A 24,000-nucleotide genomic window follows, 5' to 3' on the forward strand; every position below is an offset into this window, starting at 1 on the left:
GTTTCTAATCCTGTCCATCATCATCACTCCCAATAAACATCTCAACATCTTCAGCTCTGCTACCTCCAGCTCCACCTCCTGTCTTTTACTCAATGCCACTGCACGCTTCACTGCTGTCACACTGTCCTCATACATGTCCTGCACCACCCTCACATACTTCTCTGACACACCAGACTTCCTCATACAATACCACAACTCCTCTCTTCACCCTGTCGTACGCTTTCTCTAAATCCACAAACAAACAATGCAGCTCCTTCTGACCTTCTCAATACTTACAAATAAATATAAGGCATCTGTGGTGCTCTTCCTCGCCATGAAACCATACAGCAGTGGACGAGTGAAGGGCAGAGCTAAAAGAGTACGATGCTGCACAATTTCTGTTTCTTACTGGTGTAACTTCAGTCATCTTCAGATGGTGAATGTAAATATAAAAGACAGTATGAAGAAGTGAACGTCTCATGCTGGAAGATCATTTATTACTGGTCCTTACCAAACTGAATCGGGGCTCAGTAATGGAGATACAGCGTACAGGTTTAAAGTTTCTGAAAGCACAGTGTCAAACATCTGATCTGATGATGGAAAACAGTGAAATCTGTTATTAAATGGACAAGAAAAGATGCTGTTCTTAAAAAGATGCAGGTGTTTAATTGACTGTACAGAAATATTCATAGATTGACCTCAACTGAACTTGACTTAGTTTCTCTATCAGATAGGTGTGGATATCAGGCCACTCAACTGGAGCTGGAGCGAGTGTACGGGTCTCGTTCCAAAGAACATTTACGCTCCTGGACACTGAGAGACTTTACACAGTCTGATTAAATTGGATTTTATCAGTTATTGTTTTAAAAAAAAGAACAAAACTTAATAGCAGGAGTTAGTGACGTCATCAGGGATCTGTTTGTGTCTCCACTGAAGCCCCGCCCACTAAAGACGTCACAGGATGTGTCATTGATAAAAAGGCTATTAGACTGCATCATCACTACACAGCTCTCAGTCTGCGCTGTTTGAGATAAGAGAAGGTGCGCACATTTTACCCACACAACAAAACTCTTTCAAACATCTCCAACATTCTTTTATGCAGCTGTAATGACTCTTAAACATGTGAACATTCTGCTAATGAACAGAAAAAACATCTCAAAGGACATATTTATCAGCTTTAACGCATTTTATTTGGGGAATTCGTAGTGAAATTGGTCAATCGGAAAACATGGGAGCATTAGCTTTCAGTTTGCTCACTGGATCCTTGTAGTGGAAGTCCTGCAGTTCTCGACTCTGTGCTGCTGCTGCTTTTATCAATCATCAAAATGCTGTAATAAATGAAGGAGCTTCTTCCTGCATTCATCACATTTTACTCTTCTAACTTCCACTCTGTGTGCGCGCGCGCGTCCATGTTGCCTAGTGACCAACGTGGCCGCGCAGCGGGATCAAAGTGGGAGGGGCTTAGACCGCGAGTAGGTTGGGCTTCGCAAAGGGGCGGAGTTTATGAAGAAATCCACAAACGCAGATGAAGACTTTTTATTTATTTATTACTTCTTACGTCTTTATCATTGTGCAGATTAAACACTATTTTTAACACTTATTTTATTACTCAATATAAAATTAATGTCCTCATACATCTTTATTGCATATTTTCTCTCCTGCATTATTTATTTATTTATTTATTTATTTATTTATTTATTTATTTATTTTGTAATGAAAGTGAATGATAACAGAATCGAATTATTTCTAATATATTACACAATTTAATAGATTTATGAAATCTGAACATTTGATTTTCAGTAAAATTTGCAAAACGTTTACAAGAAACTCATGAAAACATGTAACATTTGTGTGTGAATGAAAATAATAATAATAATTGAAGCAGTTAGTGAGTGAATTACAGGCTGAATTTGAAACACATTGATGTTGGATATGAAGTGCACTATTCAGGGTGTTAAGTAGTGCACATGTATAAGGAAGAGGCTGGAGTTTGGAATGAGGACACATGCTGTAACATATTAGCTGTTTAAAACTGTTTTAGTAGCCATGGCAACTGCTTTATAGATAGATAGATAGATAGATAGATAGATAGATAGATAGATAGATAGATAGATAGATAGATAGATAGATAGATAGATAGATAGATAGATAGATAGATAGATAGATAGATAGATAGATACTAAAAGGTATAAAGGTTCTGAAAGTATGTTTTCTATTTCACAGCATCATCATCATGCTTAAGTCTGAACTCCCTCCATCTTATGAAGAGTCCCAACCTCAGGGGGGCAGTTCTCCTCCCCCCCCTCACACCTACACCACACCCGAGATGCCTGGAGCTGAAGCAGGAGCAGGAGCTGAAGCAGGAGCAGGAGCAGGAGTTCCACCTACAGGAACGTCCACTGTTATACTTCCCACCTACACGTCCTCAGGTGGCCCCAGTGCATTGTGGGAAAATAAAAGTATTCGCCATGCGTTCATCACAAAGGTGAGACGTGTGATTTTGTACTGAGGAAATGTTCTAATAAGGATTTAGAATGTATTCAGATACCCTATAGAGCCAAAAGTATGTGGACACCTGACCATACGATTGCTATTTGAATTGTTTGGAACATTCCATTTAGTCTCCATTTCCTGTTCTAATAATAACCTCCACTCTTCTGGGAAGATGTTCCACTAGATTTTGTGGAAATTTGTGATCATTTAAAGAGTCCTGGACAGTCGGTGTTACCAGGAGGATGGGTTCCTGAAAAGGTTTCATCCTCATACTATCACTGAATGAATCTGTTATTTATTGATTTAGCCATCCATCTAAATGTATAGAGTTAGAGCTTTGTAGCAGGAGATCTTCCACTCCAACCCATGTGCAGCAGATCTTCATGAAGCTGCTTTGTGCACAGGAACATTGTCATGCTGGAACAGGTTTTGGGTCTCCTGGTTCAAGTGAAGAAAAAAAGACGTCCTATACAGTTGTGTACCTCAGACTTTGTGGGAACAGTTTGGAGAAGAAGCTCATACGTCTGGAAAAGTCTGGTGTCCCAATACTTTTGTCCACAGCGTGTACATTATTCTATAAGATGCTGTTTGTTGTCGTGTTGCAGGTTTTTCTGATTTTGGCGTTGCAGCTGTTAGTGACAACCTCAATCGTAGCGGTGTTCACGTTTGTGTGAGTGTCATTCATTTACAGAATAAACACACACACACACACACACACACACACACACACACACACACACACACACACACACACATGACACGTGTGTTTATGTCCTACAGCCATTCAGTGCGTCTCTTCATCATCTGGAATCCTGTGGTTTACTGGGTGTCTGTGTGAGTTCTGGTTATTTATCCATATTAATTACAGACACAAAATAAAACATGATGATGATGATGATGATGATGATGATGATGATGATGAAGGTGTTTCTCTCCACAGCTTAATTTTTCTTATCATTTATGAGTTGTCAGTCATTGATGTTATGAGGTGAGTAGATCCTGCAATCTGCTGTGTTCAGTAATGTGTGCACTAAAACACTCAGTGAAACTGTTTCAACTCTTCTTTCTATCACAGGAGACCATTTCCTGGGAACCTGATTCTCCTGATCATATTTGTAAGTGTATAAAAGACACCAGTATAACTGCATTGTTCTTGTCTTCTCTGATAAACGAGTGTAGAGGATAAAATGTAGACGGTTAATATCACTTCTCTCTCCAACAGACTCTCACCATGTCCTTTATGGCTGGAACAACATCGAGGTTAAACACACACACACACACACACACACACACACACACACACACACACACACACACACACACACACAGTACACTAAACAGCTCCACCTTCAAACTCTAGGCCACGCCCTCTCACCTGAGTCTGAATTATAAACACTAACATAAATGTGTATTTTATAATCTTTATTTCTGTAAAGCTGCTTTTGGAAGTGTTTATTGTTAAACTCTATAAAAATAACACTGAAATAAATTGACTTACAGCTGAAACACTAGAAGAAAAAAATCAAAGACCAAACACATCTCAGCTGATCAGATAAATGTGGTGTAAAAGGCGGTTGGGTTACGCCGGTGTTCACACTTTTATATGTGACATTTGGTGAAATACACACTGAGATTTTATTACATCCTGCACCCCAAATCCCTAAAGTACTCACAGTGTTTATACAGTATTTATACAGCACTCTTACAGTATTTATACAGTATTTATACAGTACTCTTACAGTGTTTATACAGTATTTATACAGTACTCTTACTTGGTACTTTAAATGTGGTAAATGGAGAGAGGGAGCTGATATGATGGAGAGGAGAAAGGTAGATATGTTGTGTGTTCAGGAGACCAAGTGGAACGTGAGTAAGAGCAGGAACATTGGAGGTGTTTAAACTGTTCTATCATGGTGTGTGTAAGGAAGTGTTTTATCCTCTGCCGCTTGGGCATGATTGCCATCTGTCCCCGGGACATGATACCCCCGAATTCAGACTTTCCTCTCGATCTTTGCTCTCCTACGTGCACGGGGAAGTCTCAATGAAACACACAAGTCGGCTTTCAGAGAAAAGTTCCAAAGTTTATTGTCTCACACATGAAGATATACTTCCAAAGTGATAGAGAGAAATAGGGAGGGCTGCCAGGTGTGTGTGTGTATGTGTGTGAACAGAAGAGAAAGTTAGGAGAGACGACTCCACAAGGTCATGTTGAGCCTGCAAAAGATAAGCCCAAAACAGAAAATACAGGAACCACTGTGTGTACGAGCAAAGTAACACATGCCACAAAAGGATAGTTCAGGATATGGTCAACAGAAACATACAAAAAGTTTATTCTAGAAGCATACAACAGCTATTCATTTAGCAGAAGCAACAAAACGCAGGTTAGCCATACCAAAAGGTGACAGTTTGGGTTTTCTCACAGTGTAAGCATATAAAGAGAGGATAAAGACAAGAACTGAGTGTTCTGGGTCAACCTAATCTAGGACTAGTGATCAAGGATATCTTACAGTGTGGATGGAAAGAGGAATGGTGTAGGAGTGATTCTAAAGGAGGAGTACAGTAAGAGTGTAGTGGAGGTGAAGAGAGTTTCTGATAGAGTGATGATTGTGAAGCTGGAAGTTGAAGGGGTGATGATAAATGTCATCAGTGCTTATGCTCCACAAGTTGGCTGTAAGATGGAGGATAAGGAAAAATTCTGGAGTGGATTAGATGAAGTGGTAGATAGTGAACATAGGAATGAAAGATTGGTGACTGGGGCAGAGTTTAATGGACATGTAGGTGAAGGGAACAGAGGTGATGAGGAGGTGATGGTAGGTATGGCCTAAAGAAGAAGAATGTGGAAGGGCAGATGGTGGTGGAATACGTATTTTAAGAAGAAGGATGATCATAGGGTGACCTATAAGAGTGGAGAAAGGTCCACACAGGTGGACTATGTTCTATGCAGGAGATGCAACCTGAAGGAGATTGGAGACTGTAAGGTGTTGGCGGGGAATAGTGTAGCATCGGATGGTGGTCTGTAGGATGTTTTGGAGGTGAAGAAGAAGAGGAGGAGAGTGAGGACTGAAAGAAGAATGAGACGGTGGAAGCTGAAGGAGAAAGAGTGTAGTGTGAGGTTTACTGTAGGAGTGATGAGGGAGGCAGCTAGAAAGGTACTTGGTGTGACATCTGGAAATAGAAAGGAAGACAAAGAGACATGGTGGTGGAATGAGGAAGTGCAGGAGAGCAGAAGGAGAAAGAGGTTGGCAAAACAGAAGTGGGATCGACAGAGTGATAAGAAAAGTAGGCAGGAGTACAAGGAGATGCGGCAGCAGGTAAAGAGGGATGTGGCGAAAGCCAAGGAAAATGCATATGAGGAGCTGTATAAGAGGTTGGACACTAAGGAATGAAAAAAGGATTTGTAGCGATTGTCCAGGCAGAGGGACCGAGCTGGGAAGGATGTGCTGCAAGTTAAAGCAGTAAAGGATGGAGATGGAAATGTGTTGACTAGTGAGTAGAGTGTGTTGAGAAGATGGAGGGATTATTTTGAGCAGCTGATGAATGATGAAAATAAAGAGAGAGAGAAGGTTGGATGGTGTGGAGATGGTGAAGCAGGAAGTGGATAGGATTAGTAAGGAGGAAGTGAGAGCAGCGATTAAGAGGATGAAGAGTGGAAAGTCAGTTGGACCAGATGACATACCGGAAGAAGCGTGAAGATGTTTAGGAGAGATGCAGTGGAGTTTTTAACCAGGTTGTTCAACACGCTGTTGGAAGGTGAGAAGATGCCTGAGGAATGGAGAAGGAGTGTGCTGGTACTGATCTTTAAGAATAAGGGAGATGTGCAGACCTGCAGTAACTACAGGGGAATTAAGTTGATCAGTCACACCATGAAGTTATGGGAAAGAGTAGTGGAAGCCAGGCTAAGAGAAGAGGTGACCATCTGTGAGCAACAGTGTAGTTTAAGAGCACCACAGACGCATTATTTGCTTTGAGGATGTTGATAGAGAAGTATAGAGAAGGACAGAAGGAGTTGCATTGTGTGTTTGTGGATTTAGAGAAAGCGTACGACAGGGTGGCGAGAGGAGTTGTGGTATTGTATGAGGAAGTCTGGTGTGTGAGTGAAGTATGTGAGGGTGGTGCAGGACATGTATTAGGACAGTGTGACAGCAGTGAAGTTTGCAGTAGGAACGACAGACTGGTTCAGGGTGAAGGTTGGACTGCATCAAGGATTGGCCCTGAGCCCTTTCCTGTTTGCAGTGGTGATGGACAGGCTGACGGACGAGGTCAGACAAGAGTCTCCCTGGACTATGATGTTTGCAGATGATATTGTGATTCGTGGTAAGAGTAGTGAACAGGTTGAGAAGAGCCTGGAGAGGTGGAGATATGCGCTGGAGAGAAGGGAATTGAAAGTCAGTAAGAGTAAGACAGAGTACATCTGTGTGAATGAGAGGGTGGGCAGTGGAGGGGTGCAGTTGCAGGGAGAAGAGGTGGAAAAGGTGGAGAAGTTCAGGTACCTGGGGTCAACAGTGTAAAGTAATGGAGAGTGTGTTAGAGAAGTAAAGAAAAGAGTGCAGGCAGGGTGGAGTGGGTGGGGAGAGTGATAGCAAGAGTGATTTGTGATAGAAGAGTATCTGTTAAAGTGAGAGGGAAAGTTTATAGGACTGTGGTGAGACCTGAGATGTTGTATGGTTTAGAGACAGTGGCATTGAGACAGGAGGTGGAGCTGGAGGTAGCAGAGCTGAAGATGTTGAGGTTTTCGTTGGGAGTGACGACAATGGACAGGATTAAAAATGAGTTTATTAGAGGGATTGGGGTTAGGGTTATGGATGTAGGACGTTTTGGAGACAAGGTAAGGGAGGTAAGATTGAGATGGTTTGGACATGTGCAGAGGAGGGACATGGGGTATATCAGTAGGAGAATGCTGAGGATGGAGCCACCGGGTAGGAGGAAAAGAGGAAGGCCAAGGAGGAGGTTTATGGATGTGGTGAGGGAAGACATGCAGGTAGTTGGTGTAAAAGAGGCAGATGTAGAGGACAGGGGGGTATGGAGACGGATGAGCCAAAAGAAGAAGATTTATACAGTACTCTTACAGTATTTATATAGTGTTTATACAGTATTCATAGAATATTTATAGTGTTTATACAGTCCTTATACAGTATTTATGCAGTATTTATAGAGTACTTTTACACTATTTATACAGTGATTACTTTAGGAATATTGTATGTGTACTGTATGTGTAGTATAGGAGTACCATAAGAGTACTGTATGAGTACTGTATGCGTACTATAGGAGTACTGTTTGAGTACTGTATGTGTATTATAGGAATACTGTATGAGTACTGTATTAGTACTTTGAGTACTGTAAGAATACTGTATGAGTACTGTATGTGTACTATAAGAGTACTGTTTGAGTACTGTATGTGTATTATAGGAATACTGTATGAGTACTGTATTAGTGCTTTATGAGTACTGTAAAAATACTGTATGAGTACTGTATGTGTACTATAAGAGTACTGTATGAGTACTGTATGAGTACTGTGAGTACTGTATGTGTACTATAGGAGTACTGTATTAGTACTGTATTAGTACTGTGAGTACTGAATGTGTACTAAAGGAGTACTGTGAGTACTGTATGTGTACTATAGGAGTACTGTATGAGTACTATAGGAGTACTGTGAGTACTGTATGTGTACTATAGGAGTACTGTATTAGTACTGTATGAGTACTATATGAGTACTGTGAGTACTTTATGTGTACTGTATGAGTACTGTATGAGTACTGTATGTGTACTATAGGAGTACTGTGAGCACTGTATGAGTATCATAGGAGTACTGTGAGTACTGTATGTGCACTATAGGAGTACTGTATGAGTACTATAGGAGTACTGTATGTGTACTGAAAGTGTACAGTAAGACTACATTATGAGTACAGAAATACAGAACTCTTTCTGCACTCATACTGATCTTATACTGTACTCTTTCTTTACTCATACCATCCTCCTGCTGTCTTCCTCCTGTATACAGCACTCCTACAGTATTCTTTCTCTTCTCTTACTGTACTATTACAGTCCTCTTACACTTCACTTTCACTACATTAAAGTGTGTGTGTGTGTGTGTGTGTGTGTGTGTGTGTGTGTGTGTGTGTGTGTGTGTGTGTGTGTGTCTAAAACACAACTGAATTTGATGCTGGTGTTAATGAGCAGTGTAACGTGTATTAAACCTCACCCTCCTGTTTCTTTGATTTTAGTTATTTTGAGACGAAGACCGTGTTCTTGTTTATGGGAATGATGGTGGTGGTGTGTGTGGCCATTACAGTGTTCAGTTTCCAGACCGAGGTAAAGACCAGACAGGGGCTCTAAAAACACACCTTTGTTCTCCTTATCGCATGAAACCATTTTCTCACCTTACAATGGCCACCTGTCCCTCTTTAGACATTCATTTCCTGCTGGTAAAAACCCACCCAGACTGTTTCTGACACTGAACCCCTGAGTCACCCTGTAACCCCTGAGTCTGCCCCCCCATTATACCCCAATATCATAAACATGTAGCACAATCCCCCCCCCACCCCACTCCAACACACACACACACCACAACCCTCATCTCCAACATGTGTTAGGGCAGACATGGGCAAACAACGGCCCGCGGGCCACACATGGCCTGTTGGGTTTATTAATCCGGCCCGCCGAACGTGACCAAATTCTATTAAAATAGGTACGGGTAAACATTGTTCAATTTACCTTTCCCCTGTAATGCCCACATTTCCCCTAAACATGGCGCACTTCAGAGAAACTCACATTCAAACTTCAGATAGAAGAGCACTTCCACAACTCTGACCCCAGACGCATGTGGAAAGGCATCCAGACCATCACAGACTACAAACCTACAGCTCGAACTCAACCAACCAGCAGTGCCTTCCAACCGGACGAGCTCAATCACTTTTTTGCTCGTTTTGACCAAAGCACAGGACATTACACAACAACCACGGAGTCTTCTACTGCTTACAGCCCACTTTCACTCTCAACAACGGACGTCTATTCAGTGTTCAGCAGAGTGGATGCACGAAAGGCAGCTGGCCCGGATGGCATACCGGGACGTGTTCTCAGAGCATGCGCTGGACAACTGGCACAGGTTTTTACTGACATTTTCAACCTGTCATTGGCCCAAGCCACAGTACCAACATGCCTGAAGACCACTACTATCATACCAGTGCCTAAGCACACAGCTGCTAAATGCCTGAATGACTTTCGCTTGGTTGCACTCACCCCCATTGCTATGAAGTGCTTTAAGAAACTGATCCTGAATCACCTCACTGCGGGCCTACCACCTACACTGGACCCATACCAGTTTGCCTATCGCCCGAACAGGTCAACAGAGGATGCAGTTCCCACAGCTCTTCATTCTGCTCTCACCCACCTGGATAAAAGAAACACCTACATCAGAATGCTGTTCATTGACTTTAGCTCTGCGTTCAATACAGTCCTCCCCACTGTACTGATCACTAAGCTCAGTAAACTGGGTATCTGCACCTCCACTTGCAGATGGATTCTGGACTTTCTCACCAACAGACCTCAATCTGTCAGGTTGGGAAACCAGGTATCCTCAACCCTCATTCTGAACACTGGCATCCCGCAGGGCTGTGTTCTGAGCCCACTGCTCTACTCCCTGTTCACCCACGATTGTGCTCCTCTGTATAACTCCAACATCTTCATCAAGTATGCAGATGACACCACCGTGGTCAGCCAGATTGACAACAATGACGAATCGGCCTACAGGGAAGAGATCCATAATCTAGCAGCGTGGTGTGCCAAAAACACCCTGACTCTCAACGCCATGAAGACCAAAGAGTTTATTGCGGACTTTCGGAAATCCAACAGCAGGAGGCATCTACAGTGCCTTGCGAAAGTATTCGGCCCCCTTGAACTTTGTGCACTTTTGACACATTTCAGGCTTCAAACATAAAGATATAAAACTGTAATTTTTTGTGAAGAATCAACAACAAGTGGGACGCAATCATGAAGTGGAACGAAATTTATTGGATATTGGAAATTATTCAGCCCCTTTGCTTTCAGTGCAGCAAACTCTCTTCAGAAGTTCAGTGAGGATCTCTAAATGATCCAATGTTGACCTAAATGACTAATGATGATAAATAGAATCCACCTGTGTGTAATAAAGTCTCCATATAAATGCACCTGCACTGTGAGAGTCTCAGAGGTCCGTTTAAAGCGCAGAGAGCATCATGAAGAACAAGGAACACACCAGGCAGGTCCGAGATACTGTTGTGGAGGAGTTTAAAGCTGGATTTGGATACAAAAAGATTTCCCAAGCTTTAAACATCCCAAGGAGCACGGTGCAAGCGATAATATTGAAATTGAAGAAGTATCAGACCACTGCAAATCTACCAAGACCTGGCCGTCCCTCTAAACTTTCAGCTCATACAAGGAGAAGACTGATCAGAGATGCAGCCAAGAGGCCCATGATCACTCTGGATGAACTGCAGAGCTCTACAGCTGAGGTGGGAGACTCTGTCCATAGGACAACAATCAGTCGTATACTGCACAAATCTGGCCTTTATGGAATAGTGGCAAGAAGAAAGCCATTTCTTAAAGATATCCATAAAAAGTGTCGTTTAAGTTTGCCACAAGCCACCTGGGAGACACACCAAACATGTGGAAGAAGGTGCTCTGGTCAGATGAAACCAAAATCGAACTTTTTAGCAACACCCATCACCCTGAACACACCATCCCCACTGTCAAACATGGTGGTGGCAGCATCATGGTTTGGGCCTGCTTTTCTTCAGCAGGGACAGGGAAGATGGTTAAAATTGATGGGAAGATGGATGGAGCCAAATACAGGACCATTCTGGAAGAAAACCTGATGGAGTCTGCAAAAGACCTGAGACTGGAACGGAGATTTGTCTTCCAACAAGACAATGATCCAAAACATAAAGCAAAATCTACAATGGAATGGTTCACAAATAAACATATCCAGGTGTTAGAATGGCCAAGTCAAAGTCCAGACCTGAATTCAATCGAGAATCTGATTAAAACTGCAAAACTGATAGAGACATACCCCAAGCGACTTACAGCTGTAATCGCAGCAAAAGGTGGCGCTACAAAGTATTAACTTAAGGGGGCTGAATAATTTTGCACGCCCAATTTTTCAGTTTTTTATTTGTTAAAAAAGTTTGAAATATCCAATAAATTTCGTTCCACTTCATGATTGTGTCCCACTTGTTGTTGATTCTTCACAAAAAATTACAGTTTCATATCTTTATGTTTGAAGCCTGAAATGTGGCAAAAGGTCGCAAGGTTCAAGGGGGCCGAATACTTTCGCAAGGCACTGTACCTGTCAACATCAATGGAACTGATGTATAGCGAGTCTCCAGCTTTTAGTTCCTGGGAGTTCACATCTCTGAGGATCTGTCCTGGCAGCAGAACACGTCAGCTCTGGTAAAAAAAGCACAACAACGCCTGTAATTCTTGAGAAGTCTCAAGAAATCTTATCTGTCCCCGGGGATTTTAACGAGCTTCTACCGCTGCATCATTGAGAGCATCCTGACCAACTCCATCACTGTATGGTACGGAGGCTCTACTGTGAGTGAACGAAAAGCCCTGCAAAGGGTGGTCAAAACCGCCCAACGCATCACTGGCACCCAAATACCTGCCATTGAACACTTTCACCACAGCAGATGTCTGCGCAAAGCTCACAACATTATCAAGGACTCTTCACATCCCAGTCACAAACTGTTTAACCTCCTTCCATCACGAAGGAGATACAGGAACTTACACACCAGAACCAGCAGGTTCAGGGACAGCTTTTTTCCGTCCACCATCACACTACTGAACTCAACACTACACCGCTAATCACTACAAAACAAAACACAAAACGAAACACTGTATATAACCTCTGTATTATACATGTACATATTACATACTTTTCTATTACTCATTACATCTGCATTATTTTTATCTGTGTATCTTTATATCATTACTGTACATTCTGCCCAACATTTCATTCATTTGTGTATATAACCTGTGTGTATATATTTACATATTTATATATAGTAGACTGTTTATTCGACTTGCTAATTACTCTTTAATGCCATAGCCTTAAGAACCATTCCTGTACTTCCTAATGATGTCCACACATCTCTGCACTATTACTGCCTTATATTTATTCACTGTACATATGCTTCATATTTATATATATATATATATATATATATATATATATATATATATATATATATATATATATATATAGTCGACTGGTTATTTAGCTGCTAATTCTAAAATGCCATAATTTAACCTTCACTTCTGCATATTACTCTTCAATGCCATCGCCTCAGAACCATTCCTGTACTCTAAATTGATGTCCACACGTCTGACTTTATATTTATTCACTTTACATATGTTTACATATTTATCACTTGCTGTAAATATGCTACATTTTTATTTGCACTTTTGCACGACTGCTACATTTTGCACTTCTGGTAGATGCCAAACTGCATTTCGTTCCTGTGTACCTGTACAATGCAATGACAATAAAGATCTATCTATCTATCTGTCTGTCTGTCTGTCTGTCTGTCTGTCTGTCTGTCTGTCTGTCTGTCTATCTATCTATCTATCTATCTATCTATCTATCTATCTATCTATCTATCTATCTATCTATCTATCTATCTATCTATCTATCTACATTGACCTTGTTCGCGGGTATTGACTCTCTTCTCTTATGAGAGCTTAATCTGATACTCTTAAAAAACTGCGACAGTTTCTGACAAACACCTCGGAACAAAACTTACTCCAGACTTTGATGAACTGATAAAATAAGGAGTTCAATAACACTGTTCCTACTGAAACTGAACTTGAGTTTTTCTGCTGTGTTTATTGATGCACTGGCAAAAAAAAACATCAAGTTGTTGATCTTTTGGCACTTGATGAAACTGAATTTGCTAAATCTCTAATGTAATATATGACTTCTGACTGCACAACTCTCTGTGTGTGTGTGTGTGTGTGTGTGTGTGTGTGTGTGTGTGTGTGTGTGTGTGTGTGTGTGTGTGTGTGTGTGTGTGTGTGTGTGTGGGTGTGTGTGGGTGTGTGTGTATTTAGGTGGAATTCACCTCTCGTCCTGGTTTGTTCTGTGTTCTGTGCATTGTGCTTTTAATAACAGGCATCATCACAGCCATTGTCCTCTCCCTTCAGTATGTAAGTGCTTACACTCATCGTAACACACACACACACACACACACACACACACACACACACACACACACACACACACACACACGGTGTAACACACTCACTGTAACACACAGTAACAGTGTTTCCTCGTTCCTGTGTTTAGATTAAGTGGCTGTCCATGCTGTACACTGCTCTTGGGGTCGTCTTTTTTACTCTGGTGAGTTCATCCTTAATCCCTTTGAGTATGTGTGTGTGTGTGTGTGTGTGTGTGTGTGTGTGTGTGTGTGTGTGTGTGTGTTACAGAGCATGCATATTACAGTGCATGTTACAGGGTTTCTGTGTTACAGGGTGTATTTGCAACAGTTCTGATTAAAACAATTGTGAGGAAATGTAAAGTAATGGGAATGTGTGTGTGTGTGTGTGTGTGTGTGTGTGTGTGTGTGTGTGTGTGTGTGTGTGTAGTTCCTGCTATACAACACTTGGCTGTTGTTGGAGAAACGAATTTATGAGCTAAAACCGGAGGAGTACTTGTTTGGAGCTTTGACTCTCTACACAATCACACCGACCTTCTGGTTCCTGATGAGGGACACCAACTGTCTGTCTGTCTGAACCAAAGAAATAAAAGCGAACTGTTGTTCAATACTGAATTGTAGAGCATCAGATTTTTTTATTGCATTGAATCCCGGAATTCAAGCTACTTTACTTGCATACTGTAATAATTACATTTTAGGACTGTATGAATTTTACCGTTACATGTCTGATCATGTTCTTTCTTCTATTATTCTCTAATCTTCTCTCAGCCTGGCTTCCACTACTCTTTCCCATAACTTCATAGTGTGACTGATCAACTTAATTTCCCTGTAGTTACTGCAGGTCTGCACATCTCCCTTATTCTTAAAGATCGATACCAGCACACTCCTTCTCCATTCCTCAGGCATCTTCTTACCTTCCGGAATGTTGTTGAAAAATTTAGTAAAAAATCCACTGCATCTCTCCTAAACATCTTCCGCTTCACTAATATTATCCACTTCCTGGTTCACCATCTCCACATCAACCAACCTTCTCTCTCTCAATCGCTACAAATCATTTTCTCCTTCCTTAGTTTCGAACTTCACATACAGCTCCTCATATGTGTTTTCCTTTGCTTTAGCCACATCGCTCTTCACCTGCTGTCTAGCTACACTATCCTCTGCTAACGTATAGGGTAATATAAAAGATTTCAGGACAATTTAGAGTTAATCAAGAATTCCACATTTATTTGCCAGGCAATAATTAATAAACAAATATAAAATCTAAAAGATGACCATCTGTGAGCAGCAGTATGGTTTCATGCCGAGGAAGAGCACCACAGACGCATTATTTGCTTTGAGAATGTTGATGGAGAAGTATAGAGAAGGACAGAAGGAGTTGCATTGTGTGTTTGTGGATTTGGAGAAAGCGTACGACAGGGTGCCGAGAGAGGAGTTGTGGGATTGTATGAGGAAGTCAGGTCTGTTGATAGACAAGGTCAGACAGGAGTCTCTGTGGACTCTGATGTTTGTGGATGATATTGTGATTTGTGGTGAGAGTAGGGAGCAGGTTGAGAAGAGCCTGGAGAGGTGGAGATACACGCTGGAGAGAAGGGGAATGAAAGTCAGTAGGAGTAAGACAGAGTACATGTGTGTGAATGAGAGGGAGGGCAGTGGAGGGGTGCGGTTGCAGGGAGAAGAGGTGGAGAAGGTGGAGGAGTTCAGGTACCTGGGGTCAACAGTGCAAAGTAATGGAGAGTGTGTTAGAGAAGTGAAGAAAAGAGTGCAGGCAGGGTGGAGTGGGTGGAGAAGAGTGATAGCAGGAGTGATTTGTGATAGAAGAGTATCTGTGAGAGTGAAAGGGAAAGTATATGGACAATCAGTGGCACCCAGATGAGGATGGGTTCCCTCTTGAGTCTGGTTCCTCTCAAGTTTTCTTCCTTATGCCATCTCGGGGAGTTTTTCCTTTCCACAGTTGCCACCGGCTTGTTAATCAGGGACAAACTTACACTTATAAAGAACATATTATTAATTTTTTATCACCACGTTATCGTTATCTAAAGCTGCTTTGAGACAAAGTTTAATGTTAAAAACGCAATACAAATAAAAAAATTGATATTGAAAGTTTAATTGAATTGCATTAAACTTTAGTTAATTACATAATGTAATGTTGTTAAGTTAAATCAACTTAACATTCTTAATTTAGTTTTAATATGTTAAGTTAATTAAGTTCAATGATTCTAAAATTTATATATTTACAATTTTTTACAAGAATGTGTACACAAAATATTAAAACTGCCTTTATTTTACAAAAGCATAATTAATCTTATTACAAAAAACTAATAAAAATATAAGCATGCTTTCTTTAAAATATACAATGCAAATAATAAATCATAAGTGTTATTTTCTAATATTTCCCCAATTTGAAACAAAAAAAAAAGTTAACAATGCATCAGTTATTCAATGCAAGACCAACATTGAAAGGAATGAACATGATCAGTACTGAAACAAATGTACTGCTACAGCAAACAGCACAACTTTATGGAGAAAACATACAGTATGTCCTGCCTTATGAGAGGAGTTTATTTTTCAGGACCTGGATAGCTTGTTTGCATCTAGCTCCATAAATAACTTATAAAATACTTCAAAAGTGTATTTTAGATCTTGTGGGTAAGCAAAGTAAGGGTCTGTAGCATCTGCTCCTTCATGTACGATGACACTGTAGATTCCCAGGGTGGTGTTGCGCATCGAGGTTGCAACGTCATGTTAAACATCCTAAAAATGTACAAAAAGAGAAGTATCAACAGATCAAGGGTAAGAGGAGGGGATGGTTGCAGAGAAACATACAATAGTTTTTTTTTTAATGTGAATGACTTACCATATCCTCCTTCACAAGGTTTGATGGGTCTCACAGGTAGACAGTAAGGGCTTTCAGAATGCAGTCACGTTTCTTTTTGATGGGGACGTCCTGAACAATGTAAAATAAGCATTAATTACCATTTTACTGTACATCTAAAACTTTAAGTAGCATCATACAGATTATCCCACTTTTTCTTTTTTTTCCTTTTTTTTTTTAAACAAAAGTCAAGTTTGTCAATCCTAGCAACCAGTACAAGAAAACCAAAAATAGTCCCAAATCTGGAAAAGTTTCCAATCTCCACTTTGGAAAAGATGCACAATAATCTAATATAATCTCATATATTTAAAATATCAAAGTGCAGCTTGTGTAGGAGTACAGATTTACTGTCCTCTGAAAATATCAACATACAGCCATTATTGTTTAAAAATTGTCTAAAACAAACATCAAACAGTGAACGCTGGCTCCACTTCGCTAGAAGCATGCTGTTCCCCTATACGCGCACACATTCCAGGAACCAGTGAAACCGGTTCCACTGATAGACTGATGTCGTACCCCAAGAACTGTACCTTGGACTGGTGGAACTCACACTTCTTCTGGTTCAGGTAGATGTAGTGTTAGCGTAATCATTCCAGGACTTAAATGACGTGGCTACGATGTTCCATAGGGTCTCGGGAGGAGATGATGATAGATAGATAGATAGATAGATAGATAGATAGATAGATAGATAGATAGATAGATAGATAGATAGATAGATAGATAGATAGATAGATAGATAGATAGATAGATAGATAGATAGATAGATTACAGTGATTCTGCTATTACAGTGCAGAAATGTGTGGACATCATTAAGAATTACAAAATTACAGAAATGGTTCTAAGTCTATGGCATTGAAGAGTAATGTGCAGAAGTGAAAGGTTACAAGGAGTTAGCAAGCTGAATAAACAGTCTACTATATATAAATATATATATACAATGTATATGTATATATAATATACTATATGTATATACTATACTATACTATACTATACTATACTATACTATATACTATATACAATGTATATATAATGAATGTGAAATGTTGGGCAGAATGTACAGTAATGATATAAAGATACAAATAGATAAAATAGTGCAGATGTACTGAGGGGTAAAAAAAGATATACTATATAATATGTACATGTATAGTACAGAGGTTATATACAGTGTTTTGTTTTGTGTTTTGTTTTGTAGTGATTAGCGGTGTAGTGTTGAGTTCAGTAGTGTGATGGTGGATGGAAAAAAAACTGTCCCTGAACCTGCTGGTTCTGGTGTGTAAGTTCCTGTATCTCCTTCGTGATGGAGGGAGGTTAAACAGTTTATGACTGGGATGTGAAGAGTCCTTGATAATGTTGTGAGCTCTGTGCAGACATCTGCTGTGGTGAAGGTGTTCAATGGCAGGTAGATGGATGCCAGTGATGCGTTGGGCAGTTTTGACCACCCTTTGCACGGCTTTACGTTTACACACAGTGGAGCCTCCGTACCATACAGTGATGGAGTTGGTCAGGATGCTCTCAATGATGCAGCGGTAGAAACTCGTTAAAATCCTTGGGGACAGATGAGATTTCTTGAGAGTTCTCAAGAAGTACAGGCATTGTTGTGCTTTTTAAACCAGAGCTGAAGTCTTCTGCTGCCAGGACAGATCCTCAGAGATGTGAACTCCCAGAAACTTAAAGCTGGAGACTCGCTCTACCTTAGTTCCATTGATTTTGACTGGTAGATGTCTACTGCTGTTGGATTTCTGAAAGTCCACAATGAGCTCTTTGGTCTTTGTGGCATTGAGGGTCAGGTTGTTGTTGGCACACCATGCTGTCAGATTATGGATCTCTTTCCTGTAGGCCGATTCGTCGTTGTTGTCGATCTGGCTAACCACGGTGGTGTCATCTGCATACTTGATAAAGATGTTGGAGTTATACAGAGGAGCACAATCGTGGGTGAACAGGGAGTAGAGTAGTGGGTTCAGAACACAGCCCTGCGGGATGCCAGTGTTCAGAATGAGGGTTGAGGATACCTGGTTTCCCAACCTGACAGATTGAGGTCTGTTGGTGAGAAAGTCCAGAATCCATCTGCAAGTGGAGGTGCAGATAACCAGGTCATTGATCTAAGTGATCAGTACAGTGGGGAGGACTATATTGAACGCAGAGCTAAAGTCAAAGAAAAGCATTCTGATGTAGGTGTTGCTTTTATCCAGGTGGGTGAGAGCTGAATGAAGAGCTGTGGAAACTGCATCCTCTGTTGACCTGTTCGGGCGATAGGCAAACTGGTGTGGGTCCAGTGTAGGTGGTAGGCCCGCAGTGAGATAAGGATATCATCGATGTAGATGATCACGAACCGGTGGAGGAACGGCCGGAACCCCTTGTTGAACGTCTGAAACACTGCGGGAGAGATGGACAGGCCGTACAGCATAACCCTGTACTCGTAATGCCCTGAGGGGGTGATGACTTCCACTTGTTACCCTTGTGTATGTGCACCAAGTTGTAGGCACTTTAGAGGTCCAACTTGGTGAAAACCTGTGCTCCACGGAGATCCTCAAGGGCGGCTGGGACCAGAGGAAGCGGGTACGGGAGTGGAGTGATTTGTGAATTTGGGTTGCCATAGTTGATACATGGCCGGGGACCTCCACCCTTCTTCTCCACAGAACAGAAGAAGCTGGAGGTCGCTAGGGAAGAAGATGGCGTAATGAAGCCTTGCCTTAAGGCGTTCTGGATGTAGTCCTCTTTCACTGTGCGCCCTTGGGCAGCTTGGCACCTGGAACCAGGTCAATGATGCAATCCTGTGCGTGGTAAAGGGGGTAGGCGAGTCACAGCCTGTTTACTAAACACGTCACTGAATGTACTCAGGAGGAACCTCCACTTCCATTTGATTGTTCAGGCTTTCCACTAGTGAGGACGTGAGAGAGATCTGGGTCTGGCGTGGTTGGGACAGGATGTGCAGGCAATGGTTCCTGCACTGGTGGCTCCACTCTAGGATGTCACACGGGTTCCAGGAGAATCTCGGTAAGTGTCGTGCTGGCCAGGGACATCCAAGAATGATGCTAACTGTGGAGTTCTTGTGGACCAGAAACCTGATCTCTTCATGATGGAATAATCTCACTTTGAGGATGACCACCGGAGCACAAAATTTCACCCAAAAACATCCTAACAGTTTCTCCTGGATCGTCTGGACAGGGAGCTCCTGAGTCCTTTTCTCATGGCCTAGCTGAAGGCGCTCTAGGCACTCTTGGGATTTGAAGTTGCTTGCGGAGCCGGAATCTATAAGGGCAGAAACCAGAAGGGGGAGCATGGGGGTTATGTGGTGACAGGAAGTTTGGATAATTATGTGATCTCAGAGGTGAAGTCGACTGTGCTCATCGCTGGGCGTGGAGGTCGGGCAGGACACTGGGGAATGAAGTGACCGTGATCACCACAATACAGGCAAGCCCCTGTTGCAACGCTTTCTCTCTCTTCTCGTTAGCCATTGGGTTTGCATGGGTTCTGGTTCTAGTATGGGAGAGATGGTGGTGTGAGGTGCCGGTTCCATCTCCAGGGAATGACAGGCAGCCAGCCACTGTGAGATGCGGATAGATTGTATGAATGCTTCGAAACCCAGCGCGTTGTCGTAAATCGCCATGGCCAGCTTAATGTCTGGATTCAGCCCCTGGCAGTACGCACCAAGGAGAGTGGTTTTCTTCCAGCCCCTAATGGCGGCTAGGGTGCGGAAGCGGAGGCTGTACTCCTGGAGGATGTGAGGGCCCCGGTGGCGGTGCAGAACACCTCCACGAAATGGTTGGTGAGGAGCGTATGTGAGGTGGTTATGGAACTATTGGCGTGCCATATGGCTCTCGCCCATGACAGAGCCTTCCCGGTTAGCAGCGATATGAGTAATGCTACCTTGGATCGGTCGGTGGGGAACTTGTGAGGCTGCATCTCCATATATAAGTTGACTTGTAGCAGGAAGCCATTGCACTCGGGCGCTATTGGAGGTGGGTGGAGAAACCCCACTGGTAGAGGCCGGAGTGTGGAGTGGAGCCAGGAACCAGGAAGTACACCGAGCATAAGGAAGTCTGTGATGATCTATGAAGTAACCTGTAGATCGGACGGTGAATGAGGGGAAACGGGGGCCTTATAAAGAGAATTGTAGTCACTTTTGTTGCCAGCTATTTAGACAATAATGGCTGTATGTTGAGTTTTTCAGAAAACAGTAAATCTGTACTGCTATACAAGCTGTACATTGACTACTCTAAAATATATGTTTAATTTCTATAGTATTGTCCCATCAAAAGATATAATGTGTGTGTATGTGTATACAACTGTCCTCCACTAAAACAGATGTATTGGATTCTTCATTTGAAGGCGTGTCAAATATTCCTTTTATCTCCTGTGTTTTCACTATTCCTTCCTTTGTTTTAAATGAGCAGTCCTCATACAACTTACTGTCTTATGACTTCTCAAGTGGTTATTTATATGGAAAAAGAAATCATTTAATAAAGGGATGACAGTAACAGCACAAACATGACAATTTATCATGGTAGTTTCATTCGAATTTCGCTTTTGAGCTGGCTGCTCACCACCATGTGATCTGCATAAGTGGGACTGCAGTGCATTGCAGGTTTTAAAAGTGCCTATATGCCATAGTTGTTGTATTGGAGGGAAAATGAGAGCTGTTTCTTTAAGGCTACTATCTGCAGGTATTGAAGTCCAGCGTGAAATGCATTATGGGTAGCGTAGTGCGGGAAAGACGCGTGCGGGCTGGATGTTTTTCCTGTGTGCGATTTATATTAAGAAACCTGTTTGTATTCTGCAATATAGTCAGTTAACCCAAGTTTATCCACCTGGGAGTTATATTGTACTGTAACCCTGCAAATCTATCTTTATAAAAACGAGTAAAGTGGTATGCATCGGCTAATGTTGTCCATCTCATCATTCCACGAGCATGAACTAACAAGTTGTTACGCTGCCGTTGGGAAAAGTTCAAGCAGATAAAGTAACATAGTGTTCATGTACCAACCTGTATTGTTTTAAAAGCTTTGATCTAGATGTGTGAGATGATCCACAATCTCTGCACAGCCACATTTAGGACTCTCAAGGCAGAATTTCAAAACTCTGTAAGGGAAAAAAAAAGTGAGTATATATAATTTAAGTGAAGTGACTAAATAATAATAATAATAATAATGATAATCTTTTTCTTTCGGCTTCTCCCATTAGGGGTCGCCACAGCGGATCATCCGTCTCCATACCCCACTGTCCTCTACATCTACCTCTTTCAACTCAACTACCTGCATGTCTTCCCTCACCACATCCATAAACCTCCTCCTTGGTCTTCCTCTTTTCCTCCTTTCTGGCAGCTCCATCCTCAGCATTCTCCTACTTATATACCCCATGTCCCTCCTCTAAACATGTCCAAACCATCTCAATCCACCCTCACTCACCTTGTCTCTAAAATGTCCTACATGCACTGTCCCTCTAATAAACTCGGTTCTAATCCTGTCCATCGGCGTCACTCCCAATGAACATCTCAACATCTTCAGCTCTGCTACCTCCAGCTCCACCTCCTCTCTTTTACTCAATGCCACGGTCTCTAAACCATACAACATCTCAGGTCTCACCACAGTCCTTTAAACTTTCCCTTTTACTCTCACAGATACTCTTCTATCACAAATCACTCCTGCTATCACTCTTCTCCACCCACTCCACCCTGCCTGCACTCTTTTCTTCACTTCTCTAACACACTCTGCATTACTTTGCACTGTTGACCCCGTGTACCTGAACTCCTTCACCTTCTCCACCTCTTCTCCCTGCAACCACACCCCTTCACTGTTCTTCCTCTCATTCACACACATGTACTCTGTCTTACTCCTACTGACTTTCATTCCCGTTCTCTCCAGCGTGTACCTCCACCTCTTCAGGCTCTTCTCAACCTGCTCCCTACTCTCACCACAAATAACAATATCATCCACAAACATCATAGTCCACGGAGACCCCTGTCTGACCTCGTCTGTCAACCTGTCCATCACCACTGCAAATAGGAAAGGGCTCAGAACCGATCTTTGATGCAGTCCAACCTCCACCTTGAACCAGTCTGTCGTTCCTTCTGCACACTTCACTGCTGTCACGCTGTCCTCATACATGTCGTGCACCACCATCACATACTTCTCTGCCACACCAGACTTCCTCATACAATACCACAACTCCTCTCTCCACCCTGTCGTATGCTTTCTCTAAATCCACAAACAGCTATACTTCTCCATGAACATTCTCAAAGCAAATAAAACCGTACTGTTGATCAAAGATGGTCACCTCTTCTCTCAGCCTGGCTTCCACTACTCTTTCCCATAACTTGATTGTGTGACTGTTCAACTTAATTCCCTTATAGTTACTGCAGGTCTGCACATCTCCCTTGTTCTTAAAGAAACTTTCTATTTTCAGATGTCACACCAAGTACCTTTCTTGCTGTCTCCCATATCACTTCTGCAGTAGTTGCCCAATCAACCAGCACCTCTTCATTACCACCGACCTCCTGTCTGACTTCTTTCCTGAACCTCACACTACAGTCTTCGTCCTTCAGTTTCCACCATCTTATTCTTCTTTCAGTCCTCACTCTCCTCCTCTTCTTATTCACCTCCAAAACCATCCTACAGACCACCATCCGATGCTGTCTAGCTACACTGTCCCCTGCCAACACCTTACAGTCTCCAATCTCCTTCAGGTTGCATCTCTTACATAGAACATAGTCCACCTGTGTGAACTTTCCTCCACTCTTATATGTCACCCTATGATCCTCCTTTTTCTTAAAATACGTGTTCACTACTGCCATTTCCATCCTTTTAGCAAAATCTACCACCATCTGCCCTTCCACATTCCTCTCCTTAAGACCATACCTCCAATCACCTCCTCATCACCTCTGTTCCCTTCACCAACATGCCCATTAAAGTCTGCCCCAATCACCAATCTTTCATTAGTAGGTACACCTTCTACCACTTCATCTAATTCACTTTATCTAACTCTAAAAAATCTAAAAAATTGATATTAAAAGTTGATACAACTCATGTGTAAACGGATTTTCACAGAACAATACGTTTACACATGAATTGAGAAGGTCATTTGCATCTTTGTTTGAGTGAATTTAAATATTATCACGTTTCTCATATATATATATATATATATTTATATATTTCTCATGCAATGCTGACTTTTACCAACTCAGAGAGGAAAATAAAAGACTAAAAGAGGAGCTTCATCACACTTTTCATTTTTCACTGTCAAATACGATGCTACACAATTTCTGTTTCTTACTGGTGTAACTTCAGTCATCTTCAGATGGTGAATGTAAATATAAAAGACAGTATGAAGAAGTGAACGTCTCATGCTGGAAGATCATTTATTACTGGTCCTTACCAAACTGAATCGGGGCTCAGTAATGGAGATACAGCGTACAGGTTTAAAGTTTCTGAAAGCACAGTGTCAAACATCTGATCTGATGATGGAAAACAGTGA

The 24,000-nt window shown here is 41.9% G+C and overlaps 2 protein-coding genes across 2 annotated transcripts in view; both read left to right on the top strand.

Annotated features, from left to right (window-relative positions):
* LOC310723282 (rac GTPase-activating protein 1) overlaps positions 1-24,000 on the top strand; it is a 57,838-nt gene that overhangs the window by 26,049 nt on the left and 7,789 nt on the right. The window lies entirely within an intron of this gene.
* On the top strand, positions 2,813-14,235 carry LOC310723508 (protein lifeguard 3-like; the record flags this gene model as incomplete). Its single annotated transcript, XM_083536657.1, has 8 exons — positions 2,813-3,142; positions 3,413-3,460; positions 3,548-3,587; positions 3,695-3,732; positions 8,694-8,781; positions 13,555-13,650; positions 13,790-13,843; positions 14,089-14,235. Exons 1-8 carry the CDS (start codon positions 2,856-2,858, stop codon positions 14,233-14,235), a joined length of 798 nt encoding a protein of 265 aa, XP_083392783.1. The 5' UTR covers positions 2,813-2,855.

This window comes from Silurus aristotelis (assembly GCF_946808225.1).
Source record: "Silurus aristotelis genome assembly, chromosome: 3".
NCBI lineage: Eukaryota > Metazoa > Chordata > Actinopteri > Siluriformes > Siluridae > Silurus > Silurus aristotelis.